This window comes from Drosophila melanogaster, chromosome 3R (genome assembly GCF_000001215.4).
Source record: "Drosophila melanogaster chromosome 3R".
In the NCBI taxonomy this organism is placed as follows: domain Eukaryota; kingdom Metazoa; phylum Arthropoda; class Insecta; order Diptera; family Drosophilidae; genus Drosophila; species Drosophila melanogaster.
Window position 1 is genome coordinate 29,441,534 of NT_033777.3, and position 25,742 is coordinate 29,467,275.

The following is a 25,742-nucleotide window of genomic DNA, read 5'->3' on the forward strand; positions in this document are numbered from 1 at the left end:
GACACAAAACAAGTGCCTCGGCATGGGAAGCCACCTAAAAATTAACTTAAATTATAGCGTTTTAACAGATCATTAAGGATCTGTAACAAGTTATAAACGCTGTCCATCTAATATCTATATAAAAGTAATTTCTTAAATATGCTCTATTTGCAATCAACTTTTTCCATACATTCAAGTTTGAAATAAAACATTATTTCGCCGCGAACTGTAAAAACCTACATGTGTATGTATATGTGACCGTTTAACCTGAGCGTTACGTATACGCAGCGTGTGCTGCATGGCCAAAAAGCACGCGTCCCAAATAATATTTTCATTTTTCTGCCACTCGAGCGGCGGAAAAGTATTTTGCGCTTAAAGAAGCGCCAGGAAGCGACAGCGGATGTGGCCCAAGGAATGCAAATAAAGCAGGAATAAAATAAGGAAAACACAGTCTTAAGGCCGGCCACAAAGGATATGCCCTATAAGAAGCTGCCTGTCGAAGCCGCAGAGCCCTGGGAAAACGGATAACCCAGAAACCCAGGGCAGGAAACAACTGGGGCAACCGTGGCAACCGAGGCAACCGAGGGGCCAAGGTGCGGGCCACTCGCTGCGAAGCCGGGCTAAGTAAATTTTCAAAACATTTTGCTCGTCGTTGCGCTTTTGTCGCATTAGCGTACGTGATAACGTCATGGAACAACGGCCCCAACAAAAGCGGGCAAAAACAAGCAGCTAAGGCAACCCATATGTATGATAAGATCTAAAAGAGCCACGCACCCATAAGTATAGGTGTACACTGAAAAAAAAAAAAATAGCTCAACTGTGCAGCAAATAGTTACCAGCTGGGCTAGAAAGACTAGACAGTGCTGCATAGTACGAGCTCGGAAAAATATCATATTTCTTTAAGTTTCATAAACAACCCAGCAACATTTCTTTATGTGTGTGTTTGCATCTGCTTATTTTGCAGACTCTGCTCTATTTTTTTTGTTATTTTCTCCTTTCTCGCCGAACGTATTGAATTTATTTTTGTTCTAGCTGAGGAACGCCTTCATGAATAAGATGGGAAAAAAAACAACAGCGCACCGAGGAGTCGAGAAATCCCGATATTATCGGCGCAAACATAAACTTCAGCGCAAAAGTTTTAAAGTTGGGTGGAAAAAGAAATATTTTCGATTGCTGCTGGTAAAGCTAAAATGCTGCACAAATTTCAGCGAAATTTACCCATAATTGATGGCTTTGGTTAAGCTGAAAACCCATCGATGCCCCACTTCGAGCCACTTGACTGAAGCATTAGAAGAAAGTTGCCAAGCTGGTGTGTGTGGTGTGCACTGTGTGTATGCACTGTGTGTGTATGTATCGACAGTCGACGTTCCGCCACAAATCAATGTAAATGGCATGCATGCATTACTCATACGCAGTGTGGTGCGGGGGCGTGTGGAAGGATTCGAAAACTTGCAGCTAATGATGCTTCAATTGCTGCTTCTTATGAGTTGCAAAACGTTGAATGAATGAGCGCCATTGCATTCAATGGCCCACGAGAGTGTGTTTTTTGGGGGAGCAGGGGCCCAAGGGATCCCAGGACCTTCAAGTGAAGCAGTCTAAGTAAAAGCCAGCAGTTGGAAAAGTGGGTGGGATGATGACGACGACTAGGACGACTACCACGACGACGTTGCTGATAATGATGCATGCGGCAAATCAATTTTGTTGTATTATGCCAAAAGTGTGCACAAGTACAGTTGCCGGGGGTTTGGGGTGGCGGAAAAAGCATTTGGGTTGGCAAAATGCGGTGGGTGGTGCAACATTAGCACTAAGGTTCCACCCAGACGCTCAGCTTTTATGTTGTGCCCTCTGCTCGCTGAATGATTTTCAGCTATTTTTTGTGTATTTTGTTTGGTTTGCCAGCGGGTTTTCCTCGCTTTTTATGTGTCACACCCCCGCAGCAATGCCATTTTTGTGTCGTAATACTTTTGGGGCATGTGGCATGCTCCAACATCCTTCTGTGCTCCACTTTTTTTTCGCTCGAAAGTCCTTAAGCGACGCCTTATTCAAGGAGCTGCTCTGTTGGATGTGTAACAAATGTTGCACTTTCTATACAGCTGCAGTTTTTCTCTGCTGTCGAATTAGTTACTTTGGCTAGAGGAAAAGAAAAAACGTATACATTGGAAAGGGATTTTCGTTGATTTGATTTGAAAAATTAATAACTTTACTCATTCGTTTGGGATTTATGCTCTAATGAGTTAGTTAGTTTTGGTCGATTGGATGATGTCAAAGCGAATTTTTATTACTTTTTGATTATGGAAACTAAATACGAATACTTCATTATTATTGACCAAAGTTAAACTTTAAACAGCATATATTGTAATTCATAAAAAACGCGCACAAATAATATTTTATAATGGCTATTTTCGCTGGGAGCAATCCAAACAATTCAGTCGTAATTAAAACAAATTCTGCGCACCACATATACATATGCAATGTTTTAAAAAAGTTTTGGTTTGTGTACAGCAACACAAAAAAACATCTGAAATTATATTGACAAAACAAAAGTGCAAACAATTTTATTAACCTTCGCATAAGTGCAGACAAAATATGTAAAATACACACACAAATGGCATGATGAAAAATTAAATTTTTATTATAGATTGCTGGCATGAAAATTGAATTGATGTCGTTCGATGTTGAGTTTCATGACCCTTAAACGACTTTATAATCGAGCATCAAACACAAAAAGCAGCGAGAGCATAAAAAGAAAATCAGAGCGCTTCTTCGATTTTTTTGGGACACTGCCGAACTGTTACAAAATTTTCATTTCAATCTTATTAAAATGTTACACTCTCCACTCCACCCACGACACTGTCCTCCCCCCACCCATCGCTTTGGGCACAATTTGGTATTGAAATAAGTTTTTAAATTAATTTTTTGTTAGCTAAAGTTGGCCAAAACTGAACTGAATGGCATCCCGTCGCCCCTTCACAGTTTCCTTCCACTCAGCATTTTTTTTTTTTTTTCAGTGAAGAGATTCTCTGAGGGAAATGGGCGTGTGAATGGACCAATTGTGTTCCGTATTGATTGAATCGCGGGGACAGAGCCTGTGCCCCTGCCTGTGTATATAAACAGCAATTGTTGGCTATTTGTTGCTGCCAAATTGAAAAACTTTGGCTACTGGCTCGGCCTGCCCGCCGCTGATTGACAGAAATGTTACAGGGCAGCAAAAAATTGCAATTAAATTATAATTGTTGCCTGACTGCCGCCTGCCACATCGACCCGATTTATTTTTTCGGCTCGCCCCCAAAAAGTATCTTACGGAAATTCCCAATGCCACAATTGCGTGTTTATATTTATGAAAGCGCTAGTAACGTGCCCCCAGTGCAGCAGAGTTTTCCCAATTTCCACTCCACATCGCACCCCCCTCAGCACTCAGTGTCTGCTTAAATTTCGTGTGCATTTCATTTGCCACATTGTTGAAGCGCTTTTAAACCGAAACTCCGAACTTTTCTCCCTTTTTGCGCACTAGCACATAAATCACATAAACAACGTTCTCTGATTTCTCGCATATGATATTTGTGATTTCCGTAGAAGGAGATGGATAACCATGCAGTGGGTTTCCTGCAAACATTCCAAAAAAAAAACAGGGGAAAAAAGCTATACAAACATCCAGTAAAACAAACAGAGCAAAACAAATAAAAGATCCAGATACCGAACCGAACTGAAACGAACTAAAACTCCTCCATGATGAGCAATAAAAATCAGAATACAATGAGACGACAGCTGAGTTATTACATTGCCTTTTTGGCCACGATTTGTTATGATTTCTCCTGAGCGCTTGCAACATTGCAATGCATTTTATGCTGCCATTAAGATATATATTTTTCCGCTTTTTTTTTTTTTTTTTTTTTTTGTCTTTCGGTTGCGTTCAAAGGATGCGTTCCTCCCTCGTCGAATGCATCTTGATTTTTCGCGTTGATAAAGTTGCCAGGAAAATAATTTAGAACCCCCAACATGTCACACACACACAAGCTATGTAGTTTCGTGTAATCCGGTAGCTCATTGCTTATATCTCTCTGGCCATTTGCCATTTTTATTTCACTTGCCACACTTCTGCCACTGCCACAGTGAGCTACATTTTTCAATTTACTTGGGGACAGACTCAGACCTAGACCCCCAAAAAAAAAATATAGCAAAAACCCAGGCAGCCGGCAAAACTTCAGAGCTCCGTACGACGTAAATTTACACATTTTTCTGCCACATTAAGCGGCCCAAGCCGGGCTGGTTTCACTCCTATTGGGTTGAGTTGGGTCGTGTTTCTGCCTGAAAATTCCCCAAAGTGCAATAAACATGCGCGCTACAGTGCCACACATTCGTATATCGACACTTTCGATGGCCTACTTAAATGCAAAGAGACAAAAAGGGCGAAATTGGATATGGCCGATTCCCTTGAAGCATCGCCTTGAAATATGGCTTGGATTATTTTGCCAATCAGCAAATTTAAAAGTCGCAAAAAACCATGCATCCTTAAAACGCATTTTTGCATCTGAGTTACTCGTCAGGGGGAAAACATATTTAAATTTAAATTTTTGAGGCTAGGTGGCCAAATTTTAAGCTCTTAATGAATTGAAAACAATTCAAATGGCTTTACTTACTTACTTTCCATGTGGGCACTTTAAAAGAAATAAGTCATTCAGTTTCTGGCCTCAATCTTCGAGCGAAAGTTCTCTATTTATTCTAGTTTCCATCCATACAAGTTTATAAGTATACAGATATATATGTATATATATATATATAGAGGAACATTCAGACTTCGTCTTGTTAAACACTCAACGGTTAAGGGCTGCACAAATATTTATTGTGTCATTGATTTTGCCGCTAAGCCGTCGACGGGATTCAGTTCAGTTCAGTTCAATCGTCTATCGACTTTCGACTTTTCTTCGGGTCCGTGGCCTTTCCTTTTCGCTTTTCCCATTTTCCGTATTTATTCAGAGCACTGCAGTCGGAAGCTACAGTGGGAAAGTGGTGGGGCAAATATTAAATATCACCCGGCGAGGATAAGGAACAACAGAGGGAAAACGCAGTCAGAAGGACTTGCCAGCTGATTGGATGTGAAATTTAATTTCACACAATGCTATTGGATGGCATGGGATGGAACTCTCCACTCTAATTTGCCGTATAAGCTGAGGAATAGAGCTTTAAAAATATGTAATAATATGCAGCCGTAGGAATTTTACACTATTTTTTTTTTTTTGTTTGAGGTTCATTTAATTGCGGTGGCAGGTCTGAGCATAAAAAATGCACGTACATTGCTGACTTGATTGAGTTACACTTCTAGCATATCACCAAATTATTTGATGCAATATTATTGAAATACCAGCACTCTTGGCTCGTTAATTAATTAAAATTCCCTTCTCTCCTCCAATTGCAGGTAAGTCGATGCGATGCGTGCTGCAATTTATGCCCGGGTATGTCAATATATCAGCCAATAATTTGCCTATGACTTGTCAGTGGTTTAATTAAAATGAACTGCAGCATGAAGAGTGCACACATATATATGCATATATATATATCCATATCCATACTACCACGATGGCAATCAAATAGAGAGTTTCGCCAACCGGACAGCCAATGGCGTGTAAATAAAACTAATCCAGAGTTGAGCGACCGCATAAATCAGCCGCAGATCGAAATGTTGCAAGGTGGGAATGGGTATGGGAATGGGAATGTGTATGGGAATGGGAGTGGAATCAGAAGTGGGGCAAAATGGGCAGTTCGATCCAGTCAGGTGAATGTAATTATAAATCATCGGTGCTCAGCCACACAAATGCAATATAAAAAGGTAGCTGCAGGGCTAATTGGCTTGCCACGAGTGAGAATACACAATATGCATCAATAATTCATGAAATTAAATAGACTACTTTCAGCAGAACGGGGCACTTGATAGACTCAACTCTTCTGACAGGTTCATATCATGTCACTCATACGCCCCGTTTCCTGCAGCTGTCACATAAAAAGCAGACGGCAATTTACAAATTTATCCCCGTACTTGTTTAGACGCACACACACACGCACAGTTCTGACGAGCTGACAACATCATAATAATAAATTAAAATATATTAGCGCTTAATTAAAATTATCAATATACCACGACCACATCGCGATTTGTCACCGAGTTCGAGTTTGAGTTGCCCATCAGTTGCGACACATATTCTGCATTTTGGCCCAGACTACGAGGCCATAATTCACAGCGCCTCGTGACAGCAGTTGGCGTGTTTTTGCGGCCTGGCTTAAAACTAATAAATACTTTTCATCTAAATCCATATTTATTTAATGGCAATCGCGCGCCGCACAACACAATTAATTAAGTGCGCGGCTTTATTGTTTATTTAACGCCTCGGCTTCGCCAGTTTCGGCTAGCCTTTTCTCATATGGGATTTTAAAATCGTGACAGGCGCTTAGCCAGGCGAAATATTTTCGAAAACATTCCATTTCATTTGGAGCGGAAAAAGTGGTGCATAATTAAATATGAAAGTGAGTGTTTAGTGCGCTGTGTTCGAAACATTTTTAATAATGGGTGGGCTTTAAAATGGAAAACATGGAAAGCGTTTATAATGCCTGGACTAAAATTGAAATTTAAAAGATGTCGAATTAATAAAGAGCTGAAACAAACTTCCCTGGACATTTGCCAGCTCATTTTTCACCTTAGTCAACTACTAACTGCGAACAGGAGTCGATTGCAGTAGTCCCGGCATATCCGTACGTGAATATAAATCAATCAAGCTCCGAACTGCACTCGCCACATCCTGCCCTTCAGACGCAGGACTAATCGCAGTCCTGGCAACTGGATATATGGATATGTGGATATATGGAGAGGTGATGTTGTAATGAGTGCCGAGGATCGATTTCCGTTTGCAATAACTCAACTCCAATAGGTGAAATCCAATCTCAATAGCATCCTGGTGCCTCGCAGAAGCTACCCACACCACTGCGAAGGTCCTTTACAAGTGTTTACAGTTATTAATCTGATTATATTTAACGTGCAGAGCCAGTGGCAGAAGGAGTTATCTACAAATACGGCCACGTTATCTGTGAGGGATTCTCTGTGCCCCCGCCACCGCCACCGGCTTTCCCATTTTCCCACTCGACTGGCGCACATTTCACTCGAAACTTTTCAAGTGCCCATATAAGTAATGACATATCAGTCTGACGACGTCGACTGTTCTTGGATGTGAGTGGGCGGTGGGTGGTGCTCGGTGGGCGGGGTTGAAGGTTGAGTGCTCTGAGAAGCTGGCTTCTTGTCAGTCGTTTTGCCAATTGACAGGATGACAAGTGAGCAGCAGGAGAATTCCACTCGTACATACGGAAATATGTAAAGTTAAAACAACTCAAAAAAAAAAAAAAAGAACAGCAGCCAAAAAATGTTTGCTATAAAAAGTTTTCAGCTGCGACAACTTTTGCTTAACTTTTGCCAGCAAAATGTGCAACTCTCAGTGTGCTCACATATTTGAATCTATATCTGTGTAGATGTGTTGCATGTAGAAAAATACACTCTAATTTCAAACATTTTAATGTCGAATTCAAGTGGCTGAAAACTCAGCAGATATTTCAATAGAATTGAATATCAATTTAAATTGATTCTATTCCACTTAAAGTGGCAAAACTACTTCTCAATGGAAATCCCTTGTTTTTTTGGGCTGTGCACTTTTATTCAATACATATACATTTTGAGCTTTGTTTGGTCCTGCGTGTCCTGCTCAAACTTGCCAGCAAGATTTAATTAATCAATTATAACGATAACAAACTTTTTTCGCCCATCTGGTAACATGACAGTTGAAAAAGGAAGCCGGAAACCACAGATAAATCCAAATGTCACAAGCTCTTTAACAATTTAAACTAAAAAGGCATGGACTTTGTATATTTTTCGGGGCGTGGCACTTGCAAATTGATGCGTTCCGAAAATATAATAAATATGCAAGCGGCATTATTTATGTGACAGCTGTGATTCTTTTGCGAACCTAGTTGCAATACACTTGGGCGAAATAAATCCAAATTAGAGACGGTTGCCAAATGCATTTATCAATTAATAGAGAGGGAGATTGAGAGCATTGTGCTTTGGCCACAAAGGCTTTATTTAACTGACTTTGGTCACAGAATGCTGGTTACTAGTTATTGGCTACTGGTTGCTGGCCAAGCTAAACCTTTTAGTTGATCAATCTCAACGTAAACCTCTTGACAATTAATTGAAAATGGTTGGCATGTGGAAAAACCTTAAAACTATTGAGAGTACAAGTGTAGCCATCTCGCTCTCGTCCTTTGTCCTCTGGAGTATTGCATAAAATATGCCAATGTTCTGGAATCTCCGAGGACTTCCAACGACAACGCATTCATCACCATTTGCTTAAAGTGACGCCTCAACACCCCCACACACACATACATATATATATACACTGGCAAAAAAAAAATAGTGTATCGCACGCAAAGCCCAGTGCAACTTCACTTCATCCGGAGTGAGCATTTTTTAACACTCATACGCCCCTTTGGCCATGCAGCCACACACACACTTCGATATGCCCAACTTTCTCTGGCATATCCCTTCTATATTTTGTCATATTCCCTGTTGCAACTGCTATTGTTGTTGTCTTTTAAGGTTCATCAAAGCTTCAACATTGTTTGGTCACAGTTGTTGGCCAACATCTCACCTCCTCACCCCTCACAGCCCACCCCGCCCACCAGCCACCATGCCTTACATTTTCCACTTCCCATTTTGCCACCGCTCTCGTTCGTCATACTTCCGTAGCTGTCTTGTGAAATTTTTCCTGTGGGAGTTAAAATATGCACAAACTGATTCCCTTTGCCAGTTTTCCCTCTGTTTTCCTTGCTCCTCGCAGCAACCCATTGCCCCACCCTTCCCCTCTGCCCAAGCTGTTGGACTGACTTTTTCGCTTTGGCCCGTAAAGTTGCGAAAAAACACTAAGAAAAATTGGGATGCATTAGAAAGTTTGTTTTTTGAACTACATTTAAGCTTATTGCTGATAATGATCGACCGTAATCTAAAGCTTTACAAGTGAGCACCTCAGTCATAAAAAGAATAACCATTTAGCTGCAATTTGAGAAGTTGAGTGCACTATTTTGGCAAGTGTAGTTCGTCCGTCAGCTCTGTGCAACCGAGTAGTTATGCTCCACTGCATGTGCAACTTGTCTGTTGTTTATGACGCCCTGCGCTGCCACGCCCTCTCCGCCACACCGCCCCCTCTAGACCATGTGTGGTGGTGTGCGTGTGTCATCATCATCATCAACATCATCATACGTCTCGGTTTCGTGCTGAAATCGCAGGCATATTATCTACACACACATGCACACACACCTTGACGACATAAATGAGAACTGGCGAAGGGAAAGCGCAAAAGGATAAGGGATAAGGGATAAAGGATATATGGAAAAGGAAACAGATCTCAACACTTGGCTGGCGCTCCAAATGGAAACCACTTTGGCTGCTGGCACCGGCACACCCCACAGATTTAAAACTTAACCTTTAATTTGCACCTTTTATCTGACCCAACTTTTAAGCTCCATCGCCTTTTTATTTTTATGCCCTCTTCAAGTTCTTTTATCCGTTTTTATGGCTCCTCCATTGCCATAAAACTTGGCCACACCTGCTAATCAAGTTTGACTCTATAACACGCTTATCCTCTAAGCTGTTAACATGAGAAATTTAAAACGCCCGCTAAGGCACAGTAGATTACAGTAATTGTAGAAAGCAAATGGATATTGTGTTTGAAAAATATCACAAATTAGATATTATACTATCAGTAAACAAAAAAAAAATGTAAGTAATTGAAACACATTCTAGTTTCTAATTAAATTAAACCAACTATGTGTGATCATGTGCATCTCCGACACAATTTATCTTTGTCTGCTCATTTTGCGCTTGCACAAATCCAGAGAAAGAACAGAAAAAAGAAAAAAAAAACCAGGAAAAGCCAGCCCAAAGAGAGCAGCAAATATTTTTCAATAAAATTGCATTTTTCCAAGGAATTTATTGAAGTTGCAGCGGTGCACTGGAGCAATGGAAAACCGGCAGTGGTGGCAGCTTCGCACACATTTTGCGAAGATTGTTTACTGTGAGTAATGGCCCAGACAAATGGCAACCAGCTCAACCGACTCCACAGACTCGGTGCTGCTCGATTTGGAGCTGGTGAATCCATTGTGAGGACGTTGGCATGCAGATCATTGCAGCGACAGAAATATTATTATGCCAGTATTATGTACACAATGTTGTCTGCCATTTAGTCAGCTCTTTCGACAACTCGGCACTTGATTCCGAACTGGCAACCCCAACAAAAGCCCAGAAAACCACTCTCATGTCGCATGCCCCACGTTGCATGCTCCGTAATGGAAATCATAAATTTCACAGCCTGTCCCCGAGCTCTTGAATCTTGATGCGGCCTGCAATTGATATGTCTGGGTGCACGGGTTGATCATCTGACAGCTGATGGAAAGCCCGATGAACAGGTGGTCCGAAAACCACACTTCTTCTGTCCTCTGTCCTCTGGCAAATTACTCTCAGTTGCAAAATAACACTTTTGGATAGTTGATTTCAAGAGATACAGCTAAGATTTATACCAGTTTGTTTGGTTTATGCCATGTGCGACCCTTGCATATGTTTAAAACAAAGTTATTTCGAAAAAAAAAACGGATTTATGAACTTGCAAACACATTCATTCGCTAGAGTGTAATGTGGAAAATGCGAATCCACTGAGGCGTTTTAATGGCAGCTCTTTTTTTATTCCATAACTCGCACTTTTATGCGCAGTTAACTTTTTGTTATTATCACAGAGCCCCCCCCCCCCCCCTGGATGGGCATAAAATCCGGGAAAAATCATTAAAAATTACCCAAAAACTTGGACGACGTTTTACTGCAATATTTTTCACTTATTTCGCCGGCGCCGAGCGGATAATTTCCGCTGCTTTGTAACGGCAACCGGCAAATTGCACTGAGTGTGTGAGCATGAAATTAAATTCCGTGCAAACAACAATAACCCTTTGAGGCAGCTAGGAGCTCCGGCAGGACCATCATCATTATCCCCGCCACACAAGCAATAACAGAAACAGAAACATTTCGAGGGGTCGGGGCGCAGGGAATTTTTTCTTTGGCCAAAGGGCCGGCGGGCAAAAAGGTACGACAGCCAAATAAATTGAATCGAATTTAATGTCAAAAGAGCAGCATATAATTGGCCTAATGCTACGGGTGGCTGCAACACGGTGTCGCACGCAATAATACAGCACAAGCTGCAACTGTGAGGCACCAACACTAGCACAAACCACAATGCACTGGGAGAAAGCGGGACAGAGATCATACATATATAGCTACTAAGAAGCGATTATTTCATAAGCAGTTTATTTTAACGAGTTTAGATTGCTTTGGGTTTTGAAAACAAATAGAGATTCCCTTAGTTTCCCACAGTGCACTCCTGCATTCGGTGACCTCACCCCTGTTTCTTTGCCACCACCTCTCTGTTTCAGTTATTGCCTTTGTGCGTTTGGCGCTAAAAGCGCAAAATTCAATTTCGTTTTATTGTTCGTTAGTTAAACAACGGGGCAGAGGGTACGGGAGTGGGCGTGGTAATTGCATTTCGCCCACCTGTGACGCTTGGTTACCTTTTGGCACAGCAGCTGGCATAAGCAACGGTTCGCGGGGCGTATGAGCAATGTTTATACGCAGGCAGCAGGCACATCACACAAAGGATGTTCGCAGCAGCACTTGCCGCCCCAAAACAAATCATAAAACAATAATTAACCCACTGCCCCGGGAACACGAATCGAAGTCGAACCAAATAATGTCCAAAACCGCCCTCCGATTCCAGTTGGGAGCAGAAGGCCAAGCCAACAGGCCAACGCGCCAACGGTCCAAAGGAAAGCTGTCAAAGAGTTGGTAACCGATCCCCGACTTGAGCTCTCTCTCTCTTGCAGCAGCAGCAACAGCACACTGGCCACATAATTGACCCACTTAGCTGGAGGCACAGCGATTCCATTTCATTGCTTTTGTGGTTCTGCCAACGTCCATTTGACATGTACCCACTTGACTTGGATATTGGCCATCCGCAACATGAGCTCGGACTTCGAGTTGGTTGGCCAGCCAGCCAGCTGCATTTGTTGGCCCGAAGGCCATGCGGAGGTTGGGTTCACAAACGAGCATTAGCTCAAATCAGGATAATACCGAGTAATCGGGTTTGCTTTGGGAGAAGCTCTACTTTCAGTAGAGCATTTGCATTCCAAATGGAAACATTAGCTAGCCAGGTGATTCGGCATGGTTTTGTTCTTCTCCGTAATATTTTTCTTAAAATAAACGCAGACTTAATTTATGAACATAAACAACAAGTGTTGTTGGTGTTGTTATCTCCACTTAGGTCCACATTCTCTCGAAACCATTTATTGTTGTTTAACTGAGTGCCATTTTTAGAATCATCCGGCGATAATGTATTCATGGCTAAATACAAAACTCACAATCCACGGATGTATCCCCTGGCAACTTGTTTGCCCCAGTTCGGCACGAGGATTTTCAATGACAGTGCTGATGAAGAAGCTGGGTCTCCATTTACCATTTATCGCCTTTCAGGGGGAATCTCTTATTCATATGCCGTGTGCTCGGCTCACCGTCTTACCGGAGCGCTCTGCACATAAATTTTCCAGCGTTTTTGTCACAATTTCTTATCTCATAAGCATAAAATTAACAACCAACAAAAATGGCGACAAAATCAACGTAAGAAAGAGGGATTTGGGTACTGAGCGTTATTTAAAATCGACGCCTGCGGCGCAGCTATAAAAATTTGTGCGCGATAAAATGGAATTATGAGGGCGGAAGGACGACGAGGACAACAAGGACGACAAGGACAATGATGCGGGTGCGAGGGAGGGACACGTGTTCTTATTAATTTTAATGCATATTAAAAATCGCATTCCCCAGGGCGTGCCTTTAAAGCGAGGGCAAACCGTATCAATAAGGACCCAAGAAGAAGGTAACATAATGGACCCCGAACTCGTAAAACCCCCCAAATCACATAAGCAAAACCGTCATATATACTCATGTACTAACCACACATACACTTTTGTGCATTTGCGAAGGACAACAGACTTATGTTTATTGGGCTTTATAGCGCCCATTTCGTCGCAGCTCGATGGTCCTGCGGTTGTCGCTCGGCCCACGTTTTGGTTGCTCTGTTAAAACATCTTAATAGAAAACAGATAATTCATAAAATATTTACTAAGTGGCTAGCACACACACATATACACAATACAAGTTATAAAGGTCTCCAATTCAGTCGCTGGGAGGAGGCACAAATGCCAAAGGCAATGTCGGGCCATGTAAAATGAACCGAGTTTCTGCCACAGTTGTGGTTATGATTTTTATAACCGCCACAACATGCCCTCTCTCTTCGTTTTCGTTTGATTCAGAAAGGATATGCTCGACTTTGCGACAAACATACCAAAATTAAACAAGGCAACAATGCCCATAGAAAACTGATTCAATTTTTAAATTAAATAGGGTTTGATTTTGACTTACATAAAGATTTCTCCAGCAATAGGTGTGTTCTAAAAATAAAGAAATTTTCAAAATTATTAAAAGAAATGTCCAATTTATCTTACTAGCTAATAAGGTACTAAGAAACAGATTCATATCCTACAGTATTCCCCATTCGACTCGTTCACACCAGCGGCCATTCCATCTTGTTCTCACTGCTGCTCACACTTTACACTGTACAGATAAATAATGCACAAAAGTTGTTCATTTAACTTTGCTTGTTTGTTTCATTTCATTTGGTCTGCCGGCTCCGTTGTCTTGTTCGCCAGCCGTTCCTTCTGGTGTTTGGTTTCCAGATTCGGATTCGGTCTGCCATGTGCCGCGAATAAATCTCGGAGGATGGTAAAACGTGGGGAGCGGAAAAAAAAGTTAAGAAAACTCATTCACATAATTTTGCAGTTTATTGTGAGCTGCTGTTGGCCTCAAATACACACACACACACACACACACACACACACACACCTGGCCGAAACGGAGTGCGGCATAAAGCTGCTCTAATTACCAGCACCCAAAAACGGGGCAAAAGAAAACCATAAAATATAAATAAAAATCATTCATTTTGTGCACGTTGCCGGAGCCTGAGGCAACTTATTGTGCTCTTCCTGCTGCTCCTTTCGCCCCATATACATTTATCCTTAGGATCCTTGGGATCCTTAGGCTCTGCCGTGCGACTCCTTCCGAGCGTTAAATTTTTATAGCCTACACTTGGGCGCCGACCAAGTTACTGCCACTTAATGAATTAACATTATTTTGATGGGTTTTATGCTTTTTTCATACTCCGCCCCACAGCAGCTGCGGTTGCCATCGGCGGCTATTGGTCATGGCGGGCAACACCTCGCCGGATGGCTTTTAACTTTTTAATAAGCCACAAATAATAAGGCGGCAGGCACAGAAACATATTATATTCGAGCGTAAGCATAATTCAAATCATTTCATTAACATTTTCGCGGGCCGCGCATCCTTTTTTACGATTTTTCACTGGCAGCTCGGGGAAATTACTTTTTAAGTACTTAACTTCAATGCAGCGGCAAAAGTTTTGAGTTCTGCAGTAAAGCAAAACACTGAGGGATAAAACAGCTTATAAAGTTGCACAGAATACCTGCTCGTTTTAAATCTACATTGAAAATGCAGGAAATACCAATAAAAACATACAAAAAGTTACTAAAACTATTTTAAAGCATTTATGTATATGAATATTATACAAACCATAACATATGCTTAAGCATTAATATTTTTCCCTCAGTGAGGAAAAACCAAAAAATGAAAATGAAGCACTAGCGCTGAAGTGAAAGTTTTTATTAAATGCATAAAACGAGTCAAAGTCCTGGGCTGCCAAAGGCTGTATGCCACATACCTATATAGATCCCTATACTTATACGCCAGGACTTCGACTTTGTGCGTGTGTGTGTGTGTGAGTTTCGGGTGTGGGCGTGTTTTGGCTGTGTGCGTGTAGGACCATAAATCTAAGTGCTTTAACGCCTACTTTTGCGGCTGATGTAACTGCCAGTTACCAAAGTCTGCGTCTGTATTTGTAACTGCGAGTGAGTCTGTATAGGTTTAGGTGGCTGTGTAAGTGCGGATGTGTGTGTGTGTGTGTGTGTGTGTGCTGGTTACCCGCTACCGTTATAATGAGTTTTCAAGTGGTTCCCTGCATAGGCAGGTAATTTCATTCTAAGGCCTAATGATGTATCTTCCGTGGGCGGAAACTTGCACAATGAAAAGGGGCGTTGCAGAGGGAAGGGGCTGAAATTCCATCCCAACTATGTTAGTTAAACGGATTTTAAGTGCAGTGATTATGATTGCATATTTAAACTATTTTATGATCTTGGAACCATTACGCATAATTGTGTGTTTCGAACTAAATTGCTACTATAAATTGGTATATGGCTGTATTAGCTTAAAGGTGGAACTGTATGCTAACATTTTTAAGGGTATATACAATATTTTATGAAATACCCACCCACTATAAAGCAGATAATATAGGGCTATATTTAAATATAAGCTCATTGGCTTCTTCCTTTTCCTCACCAACTAGTTGTGACGTTTTATCTAATGGCAACTACAAACTAATTACAATCGATAAGGGCAATTCAGGCTATTAAATTCAGAGATAATAGGAAATATCCAATATTAACGTGTACTTGCCCACCGGCTGCTATCGAAACAAGCTGAGCGATAAGCAAATATTCTGCAATTATGCACATTTTATTGGAAATTGTTAGTTGGCAAAGGCGCAGCGAATTCAAATTGCGCGCCAAAGGCGTGGGAATTTAAAATTCTGAAATAAGGTCGAATTTCCCCCTACTCGCTGGGATCAAAAAGTGGCGAGTTCGAGGTGCACACATTAAAAGAGCAAAAATAAATACGAAATGCTCTTATACACGCCGTTCTCTTCGCCGCGCAAAATGTGTATGTGAGCGAGCAGCTGCCGCACTTGGACGGCGAATTCATCTGCACGCCGCAAACGCGGCGAATGTATCCGTCTCTTTCCCTGTCATCATCATCAGTCGCCGTCGTCGTCTCGTCGCTGTGGTTTTTATTCCGATTGTGGCCATGCAAAAAGAGGCAAATATCTGGGAAAATTAAGCAATATCCTAAGTGAAACAAACTAAAACATGAGTTAAACAGTGTGTGAACTAGGAACCTATGAAAAACCGAAATAAAAACCGTGAAAATCGCATGAAAAGCCAGGTGTTTAGTTGGTGGTTAGAAAAGAAAGAACTGGCTTCTCTGTGCGCAGCAGCCGCCTTTTTTCCGAACCTAAAAACCTATAGGCAATCCATCAGATACTTTTGTATCTCTTGAGCAAAGATACGCTAAAAAAACAGTGTTAAATGAAGTTAAAAGCTGCCGAGTGGACGGCAGTCCAAAACAAACAATAAAACCAACATTTGTGTCACATCAGAAAGAAATAACGAACCGAAAAACACCATAATATAATCCCATATGAATTCAACAAGAATTATAGTTCCAAATTTTTTTAGTGCTGCTACCTCTTCTTCAGCTTCTTGTTTTTGTTGCTCCCTTTGTTCGCCTTTGTTGTTGTTGCTGCTGCTGCTGTTGCGAATAGCATTTTGTGTACCTTTCAAGAAATCAATAAAACAACAAAAACGAGTATCTCTCTCTCTCTCGCCGAGGAACTCTCTCTCTCTCTCTCTCTCTTTATATATCTGTGTTTTCTGTGTTTTGTTGACATTTTGCCGCTTTGTCTGCGGCGAATGAAGCTCGGCTTGGAAAATATCATAATTTAGCATATTGAGCAGATGCGAAATTGGACAAAAACCACCGGATGGTGGCGCAGAAAACAAAGAACCCCTGTGAAATTTTAAAAAATTATAAACTGCGCAAATTCGCTGACAGTTAAATGACACAATTCCGGCTGGAAACTGTTTTTTTTTGGGGCTGGGCCGCAACATTTTCTGCAGCGAATTCGTAACCCCCACCTCGTGTCAACCGTACTTCGCATCCGTATCCGTAGCACGTGCACTGCGAGTCCGGCTCTATTGATTTTTCGCACATCCCACGGGCGCCCATTTTCCCGTTTTTCCTCGGCTTTCCACCCGTTTCCCGGTTCCGGATTCTCGGCGCTAGCTGCATATGCGCATGTTCACTCCAAGCATTTTCATCTATTTTCGCAATCCCAGTGCACTGACCTTAGCCCATGACTGTCAACATTTTCGGACACACTGCGCGGAATATTGTGATTCCAGCGCAAATGCAGTTGAAATATATAGCTATATACTTAACTATGATGCAATTAATGATTGTAATTGGTTAATAATGCAGGTTTCTTGACAAATAAATGTATGAATTAAGTGGAAAAATCTTATAACAACAAAATATGTGTTAGTTATTTTCACTTTTCTTTCAAAACGATCATTCATTTTTCTCGGTGCACCAGCTACTTTTCCGTCACTTGACTGCATGCATTTAGGTACACATTTGTTTGGCTTACAAATTAACGCCATTCGAAGTGTTGGCTGGATAAACAAACAAGTGATTTTATTTCATTGCGTTCACAATGTGGGCCATTCATAAGATGCGATTGGGGACTCCGGTGTGTAAACAAACTGAAACTGCTGGTACTACAGCTGAATCAGAATCCCAAACAGAAACAGATCCCCAAGTGGGGCACCTCCTCCTCGGAAGTGGAAATGGATGTGGGTTATCAGAGAATCTCACGCTAATTACGAGGTGGGAGTTAGATTTGTTTGGTTTGCAGGTAGTGGGATTGCAGCACGCGAGTGCTTCCAGGAAAAGGCATTCCATTTCGTTTGGGAATTGGAAAATTGTTCGAAATATTAGCGCTAATAATTGCTTAGAATAGGAACGCCGCTCTAGAGAAATAAAATTTGGTTTTTGACAATTTGTATACAGCTTGTTTGAATTTGAAATGAAAACTCACTCATTTTAACAAGTAATCGGCTTATGTAGGTTTTAGCGGACCAAAACCGTAGTAAGATCTACTTCCGTTGAAGAAGCCCACGCATTTCCACATTTTCTTCCGGTTACCTGGGATATTACTTCCCATCCCGAGCCATTTTCCCTTTTTATCATAACCCCAAGACAGACAAATTGTCTATTATTTGAATGGTTTTTGTATCTACGGGCGGGGCACTGAATAATGGACATCATGCGGGGCTCATGTCGTCACGATATGTCAATATGTCCAGATTTTGTGAACACAGAAAGAAGAACGACACAACCCACTAAAAAAAAAAAAGAAGTCTGAAGAGGCGACTTCCCACTGGTTTTGGCCTGCAGTTGTCAGGCAATTTGCCTTCTGCCAATTGATTTTTCCACTTTGCCCGCTGTATTTTTAGTGATTTTCAATTATCTGTCAGTTGTTGTCGGGTCGGGTCGGCGGATAATTCAAATCATGGTCGAGTTCTTGCGCTGTAGAATCGAGCTGTAGAATCTGTGTTGTCCACTCGCGAGTCTTTGACCCGTTTAGCGTTATTAAGCACTTACTGGCCACAAATGGCCGACAATTGTCGCTTGATTGGCCAATTTCCCCGGTTGGATCAGAGACTTCGACCCGTTTAACCATTTCATTTTATGGTTTTCCCCGCCCGCCATTTTCCTTCCTCGCCGCATATTCAATAATCTTTTGTGTTTCTATTTTTATAAAGCGCCCTTTTACTTGTGGCACTCCAGAACCAGCACATCTGTGTCTGTCTGGCAGAGAGAAAAATACAGATATCGAATGTCAATAGCAACTTGCTTATGCTCTAGAAGATTAGTCAGCCATCAAGAAAATTCGGATTCTCAATCTATAGTAGAAACACAAATCAACACTTAAGTTAACTTTAAAGATATAAAAGTGGAACTGAAGGAAACCAATTTAATTTCAAATCTCCATGCTACTATATTCCCTCTTTTACTCCATAATTTCTCGCAGTGCAGTGCTGAAGACTACACTTAAAGCTCCGGCTCGTTGGCTTACTTTTTGCATGCGGCAATTTGATGAGCTGCTAATTAGCAGCTGCGATTGTGGTTGTGCTTGGGGATGTGGCTGTGGTTAGCTGGCCAAACACCAACCACCACGCGTTACTACAGCAGATATAGTATGGTTCAAGCGACTCGGAGACCCCGAGAATATAGCGTGTTGGGGCTAATTCTGAATGAATCAGCACGAGCTCCCAGTAATTTGCACTTTGTTCAGTGCAATTGGAGAAGCCAGCCGAGTGGAGGGGAACGGAAAAGCGATGGAATGTTTCACTTATCCGGTGTCGTTGTGGTTCTGAGCATGCAAATTGCAGTGCTCAATTTGGGCTTATGGTTTGAGATCGATTAGCTAAGCATACATTCAGGTGTGCACATCACAGATTTGGTTTACTCATGGACTCTGGAAGGAATGTCTTTTTAAGACTGATCTATTCTTATTAAAACATTCAATATGCATACATACGCATACGATATATAAGCTACATTTTCCGAACATTTGCCAGCCGCATTCGTTGATCGCCTTCGGCGTTTGCTCTACGCCCAATCATTAATTTTACGCAACTTTTCGCCTCAGCCGCCTTAACCCCCTGATAGCCCACTGGCTCATCTTAACCCACAGCTGGCGCACACATGTCGTCGCAAAGTCGTTTGTGGGCATTGCCAATTTGTTGTCAGACTCTTCGAATTTGGTGTATATATGGGCATATGCCTATTTATACGCGCCCAGCCCGTGTGAGTACACTTATGGCGGGCAGTGTATCTTTAATGCGGCTGCATCTTCGCCGGCGGATGAACCCCATTGAACTCTTTGCGTTGCGAGGGATACGAAAACAATAAAGCGCAGGAAAGTGTGAAGAAAATGCGAAAAAAAGCGGCAAAGAACAGAGAGGAGAAAGAAAGAGAGAGAGAGAGAGAAAACTGAGAGACAATGGCAGAGGAGTATTGAAAAAATGCAATAAATTATCATAAATAAAAGTAAAACAAAAAGAGGCAGAGCTTTTGCTTGATGGGGTTCAACACGGGTTAAGATTTTTTTTCTTTTTTTTTTTGGTTGGCCCGCTTTGAAAAATGTGTTACACAAGACAGCAATAACAACAACAGCGACTTTTACTACATGGGCTGGGTACAACAAAAGTGAATCATCGCAAACAAACCGCTATAAAAATAATAATAGCGCTAAATGATTATAACAATAAAATAAATGAAAATTGTGGGGACAGAATTGAATTGATGAAATCACTCGTTGAGTTAGTCATCTCAAATAATAAATTTTTTGCATTATCTGTAGTGCCAAAATGGAAATCATTTAAGCCGAACAAATTAAGAACTAAGCATAGTAAAAACACAAGCAAGCACAAACTATAAAACAACGCACAAAAATGTTGTAAACGAAAGGAGAAACACTGACAAACACCAAGTCCTACTAAACAGTGGGACAAAAGCGCACAATAAGTGAACGAAAAAAAAAACCCAAAACCAAAAAACACACACGCACAAAATCGTGAAATCAAACGTAGATCATCACAACGACCAACGAATCAAAATGCCACGCCCCCAGCACCACGCCCTTCTGAGAGCAATGCTGAAGTTGTTGCTCTTCGCCAGCATTGCGGAGCACTGTGCCACCGCCCTGCCCACCAACTCCTCCAACTCGCCATCGTCGCCATCGCCCTTCACCGCCGCCTCATTGCCGCCCACCACTGCATCGTCGTCATCATCACCGGCGGTCATTAGTACCAGTTCTTCCGATCGCAATCTGGCCGATCTAGTCAATCCGGAGGCCGAAACAACCGGATCCGGCTGGGAATCACTTGAGACTGAATTCAATCTGGCCACCACTGTGGACAGCAGCACCCAGAAGACGGAAAAGGAGCCGGTGCTGGGCACCGTAGCCACCTCCATTGAGCAGCAGGATCAGCCGCCGGATGTGCCAGCCACCACGTTGGCCTTCGCCAATGCGTTTCCGGTTCCGGTGGCCGGCGAAATGGGAAACGGAAATGGCAACTATAACGATGCCACGCCCCCGTACGCAGCGGTCGACGACAATTATGGTAAATAGTTACACAGCTTCTATAAAATATATCTAAATGAAAATAAATAGGTAGAAGGCAATCATCAAGGTCGCCAAAGTATCTTTGGGTTAAGAAAACATAAGAGCAACAATGAAACCGTGATTCATTATGGAGTTCGTGCTTCAATTAAAATTCATATTTGCAGCGACTTTAAATTAACCATCAATCAAGTCAGAGTCACAAAAATTCGAGCAATCTTGGGGGAATTGAACAGCAATTAAACCTAATGATATAACCCCTGCCCCTTTCAAAATTTAAGCTGCAAATAAGCTGCCCGAGGGCAGCCAGAAAAACGCTCCGTTATCAACGACAAACGAAAACCACAAGTTCGATGGGCTTTCGACAAGAATTGGCAATTATAGTTGCTAAACTGGGTTCATTGACACCGCACTTTTACGAACTTTCTCAGCCAACGAAAGCCTTAACCCCTGACCGCCCCTGCTTTAACCCGCTAATCCCCCGTCGGCGAAGAAGAACTTGTAGTTACTCAGTTATTATCTGCTGAAGGAACAACAACAAAGTACACAGATAAATCCAACACAACAGCAGCAACAACAGCAATTGCATACTTCAAGGCAATTAAGAGAGTTTTCATTTCCGGTTTGGCACGCAGCCCCTTCGTCATTCGTGGGCGGGGGCAACGGAAAAGTGGGCGGGACAACGTCAACAACTGCCTGCCTTCCTGTAATATGGCAAAATTCTCACGCAAAACTTTGAGCTTTGGCCAAATGAATTATTTAACATTGTTTTTGTCGGGCCGAGTTCTTCTGCACAGAGAGAAAAAGGATTTGCTATATAACATTATTCTTATTGTACTAATATTATATCTTCTATATTCTATATCTCCGTATTATAATATATCTTCATACAATATATAAATCAAATTAATTCAAATATTATATATCTTACTATTGCTCTGCTTTGCCCAATTTGACAATCTTTTCTTGTTCTGTAATCAACTATTACTGGCTAGTATATTTATATATACTTTCCTGGCCTGGCCAATGAAATATGTCTGGGCGAATTGACAAGCAGCCGTCTGTCTGCTCGTTAAAACTTGGCCAGCGGGTGCCAAACAGCCACAATTCATTGGAAGTGAGCCATGTTTCACAAGCCCCTGTCAGGGTTTTCCTCGTTTTCCTCGCTTTTCTCTCGTTTTCAACACAACGGGACACGCGATGCGCACAGGACACAAAACAATTAACAACTTAACTTTTATGGCCCACAATTATTTGGTATTTTATTGTTAAGCTGCAGCCAACTATTTTTATGGGCATGCCATTAAATTGGAGCTGCCAGCTCTTAAAGAGGTCTCAAGAAAATCGCCCGAGATGAATTTGCATGCCACCCGCCGGAATCTCCCAGCGATTTGCGTGCCCCTGAGCCAAACAGACTGACAGCTGGCAAATCGCAGAGCCGTGTCCTGAAAACTGGCCAAACTGGCTGCCTGATTTGCTGACCGCACGCAAAACCCGTATTAAGTTGCACTTTGGGGGCAGGTGCTGCGACCACGCCCCCCTCAAATAAATAAGAAAATATGGGGCACAAGGTGTGGGCGTAATGAGGACAAAAGGAGTTAGTTATTCGATTCAACCGACTCAAGGTTCCTTTTCTATGATTTATTGAAGCCTCAGGCGAACTGATGACTGCGAGCAGCGAAACATTTTAGTTAAAAACCCAAAGCAACGTACATAAATCAAATGGGGCCATAAAACCTTGATTTAAAATGCAATCACAGCCATAGCAATTTCGAAAACTATGAAAATAGCAGCTAACTGCCAATTAGCTCGTCCAGTCAAATAGATCAGCTGGAAACGTGCTGTGCCAGCAGAGTGAAAATTAAGTAAATTTTATATAAATGGAATGCCTCGCTGCCTCGCTCGTCAGTAATTACTAATTACTATTTCAGTCAAACAAATTCATTAGTTTCTTACCCAGAAATTACTTTCCAGCGAGAATGTACATATATAGTATCTTGTTCTGAGCAATAAACGTGAATGGATGGAAAATTTAAATAATTAAACTTCTGATCGCAGCAATTAACAAAACAATCAGTTGATAAGAAGTGCGAAGTTATGTAATTTTTTGTTAACTCATCCCGCTCGAAACACTTTAATTAATAAACCTGCTGAATTCGGGTTTTTCACAAATCATTTTTCAGACCTGCCTGCTGTGAAATTCCCACCGAGTCATTAGTTTAATTAATTGTTTGCCCCAACTTTTGTGCAGCCAAGTGCCAGAGGCAGGCTCCTGCTGCTCCACCATATACCATACCATATATTTCGCCGGCTGTCGAGAGTTAATTTTCCGTAAATTCATTTTCACTTCCGAGGCGCAGCTGAGAGCTGTCACAATTTGGAGTAACACTTTCGGTCTCGTGGCCCCGATGAAAAGTGCAGCTCATCAAGTGAGCCACCCACCCACGGTACGCATTTCCCTGGGAAAACGGGCCAAGTACCCAGTGCTTGAGAGGCTCGAAATTGGAATTGGAATTTACGGAGGCACGGGGCTGGCAATCCGTCCCCCAATCCGTCCTCAAGTGAGTGTGCGAATAATATCTGTCAGATACTTGCAGTTCGCGCACTGAATGCTGCCAACGAACCGTTTTTGATAGTCGCAAAGTGTCGCGAAACAGATGCAATTAATGGGATTGAACTATAAAGTATATTAAACGTTAACTTTTGATTCTTGATAATGTGAATAGTGTGCGGCTGAAACCGCAACGCCAGCAATTCGAACTTAAATATTCCACTCGCAGCTTGAACTTGCAGCAAAGTGCTTGCCACATAGACTGGACCATGTCCATGATCTGTGCACATATAGTATATAGTATCATACTACTATATATAGCCGCACTCAAAGTCCAAAGTCGGACATGTCGCAGGCGCAAGGTTTGAAAGTTTCTAATACAAATTGGCACAACTTTCGGCTTGTCAACGGCAAACAGGCAGCAACTTTGCTGCGTACTCTCGTATTTTGACAAATGATTTGCGTCTCTGCGGAAAAGCCAAAAAAAAAAAAAAAAAAAAAACGATGAAGAAAATAGGGAGGAAAAACAAAAATTCTTAACGAAAATAACTACGTAAAACCGAGTGGAGCTGAGAAAACTTTGATTTTGAACTTTATCCAGATCCAGTGAAAACTTTCTCTCCATCGACCCGTGGAAATTTCACAGGACACTGAGTTATGAACATGACTTGTCAAAAAATACATTAAAAGTGCAAAGTAGTGGAGCTGGCTTCTCGGCGAGGATGAAAACAATCATTTAGTAGCCAGCAAATTTGGCCCAACTGAAAAGCATAAATCATTGAACTTTTTGCCAGCCACCATCTCTCTCTACTGCTACATACATTCTTACATATTTTCTATCCTGGAAAACAGCCATCAATCATTTGGCTGGCTTTGCTGCTGTCTTGATTTTAATTTGCAACATGGCTCAAACACACGCGCTCGAGGACTTTCAGGACTTTTGTTGCACAACCGAAAGGCGTGAATCGTGCTCAAGGCTCCATTGGCACGACTCAGCAATGATAAGCCAGCTGACTAGACTTCCCAAGGACTTTTTATTCCTGATGGGGAGTGAACAATGCCAGGAGTTTATTCACTTTGAGTTGCGCTTTTCACGACCTGTCACTGGCGTTTTTCCTCTGCGGTTGCCACTCCCACGTGTGGTGCAAAAAAGGCCAGATATCCACACAAATATGTTGCCTACTTATCGGCTGTCGCTAATTTATGAACTCCCACAAGGTCCTTCGTTGGAAAATGACTGACAAAAAAAGTTGTATGATGCTTGTATACTCTTATACTTATATGCAGGCGATAAAAGTACCATTAAAATGAAAAACATGAGCATCTATAAATGTTCCCTTGATAAAACCACCGATTTCAGATTACATTTTCATAATTGGTGGGCTTTAATTGAGAGGGATTTCCGAATCCAACAAGCATAAACAAATATGACATTTCGAAGTTCTTCTAAAAATAAATGTCCTTCTTCTTTATCCCCAAAACACACTTGGCAATGGAGTAATGTCCTTATTCTGTAAACGAAAACATTTTGATAGATGGCCTCTGTCGCAGCGACAAACAAAACTGGAGAAAAACGAAATCAAAATCAAGAACATAGATAAGCCCTTTTTTTCTGGGAAAATTCTCGGCTTTTTATAGCCCGACCACGTGCCAACCCGCATTTAGACACGCCCACTCCACTCAACGTCAGTGGGCGGTGGGAGAGAGATAGAAAAATGTTGCCTCGGCGACAACTTCCGCCTAACTGCACTTCAACATGTCAATTTCTCTACCACCCGCTGCCCATCCAGATATCCAGATGGATGGATATGGATAGAAAACAAAAAAAAAACCGAAGTAGAAAATCAACCCCCTGACCGAAACGCCTACGAAAAATGGCATTCGAGGAGGTAAACTCACAGCTCGGCTTGCATGTGTGCGCTGGCATTTTCCCCATTTCCCCATCCCTTGCCAGCACTCCAAGTCACTTGTCATGGAGGCCTTTTGTCTGCCAAAAACCCCAGCTCCCAACTGAGCGGCGCTTTAAATCATAAACACCTTGTTAGTGCAACAACTCGACACTTTGAACGTGACATTGATGCCTGTTTTTGTGCCGCCGAACGGAGCCCAAAACAGTTTCCGTGTCTCAAGCATCGAAAAACAAGCGAACT

At 41.9% G+C, this 25,742-nt stretch overlaps 1 protein-coding gene and 1 long non-coding RNA gene across 5 annotated transcripts in view; one reads left to right on the forward strand and one right to left on the reverse strand.

The window, feature by feature from the left end:
* Ptp99A (Protein tyrosine phosphatase 99A) overlaps positions 1-25,742 on the forward strand; it is a 109,486-nt gene that overhangs the window by 63,888 nt on the left and 19,856 nt on the right. For 2 of the 4 annotated variants that reach the window (NM_206579.3, NM_170409.3), the window contains exons 1-2: positions 16,037-16,108; positions 20,280-21,042. The exons of 1 other annotated variant lie outside the window; for it this stretch is intronic. In NM_206579.3, the coding sequence (NP_996302.1) occupies positions 20,535-21,042 (508 nt within the window). In that variant the 5' untranslated portion in view covers positions 16,037-16,108; positions 20,280-20,534. Of the gene's footprint in view, positions 1-16,036; positions 16,109-20,279; positions 21,043-25,742 lie in introns of those variants that run through there. One more of the 4 variants, NM_057468.3, reaches the window with a different exon arrangement.
* Positions 17,246-17,745, reverse strand: lncRNA:CR44022 (long non-coding RNA:CR44022). The gene has a single exon (NR_074064.1). It is a non-coding gene; the product is annotated as a long non-coding RNA:CR44022 (long non-coding RNA).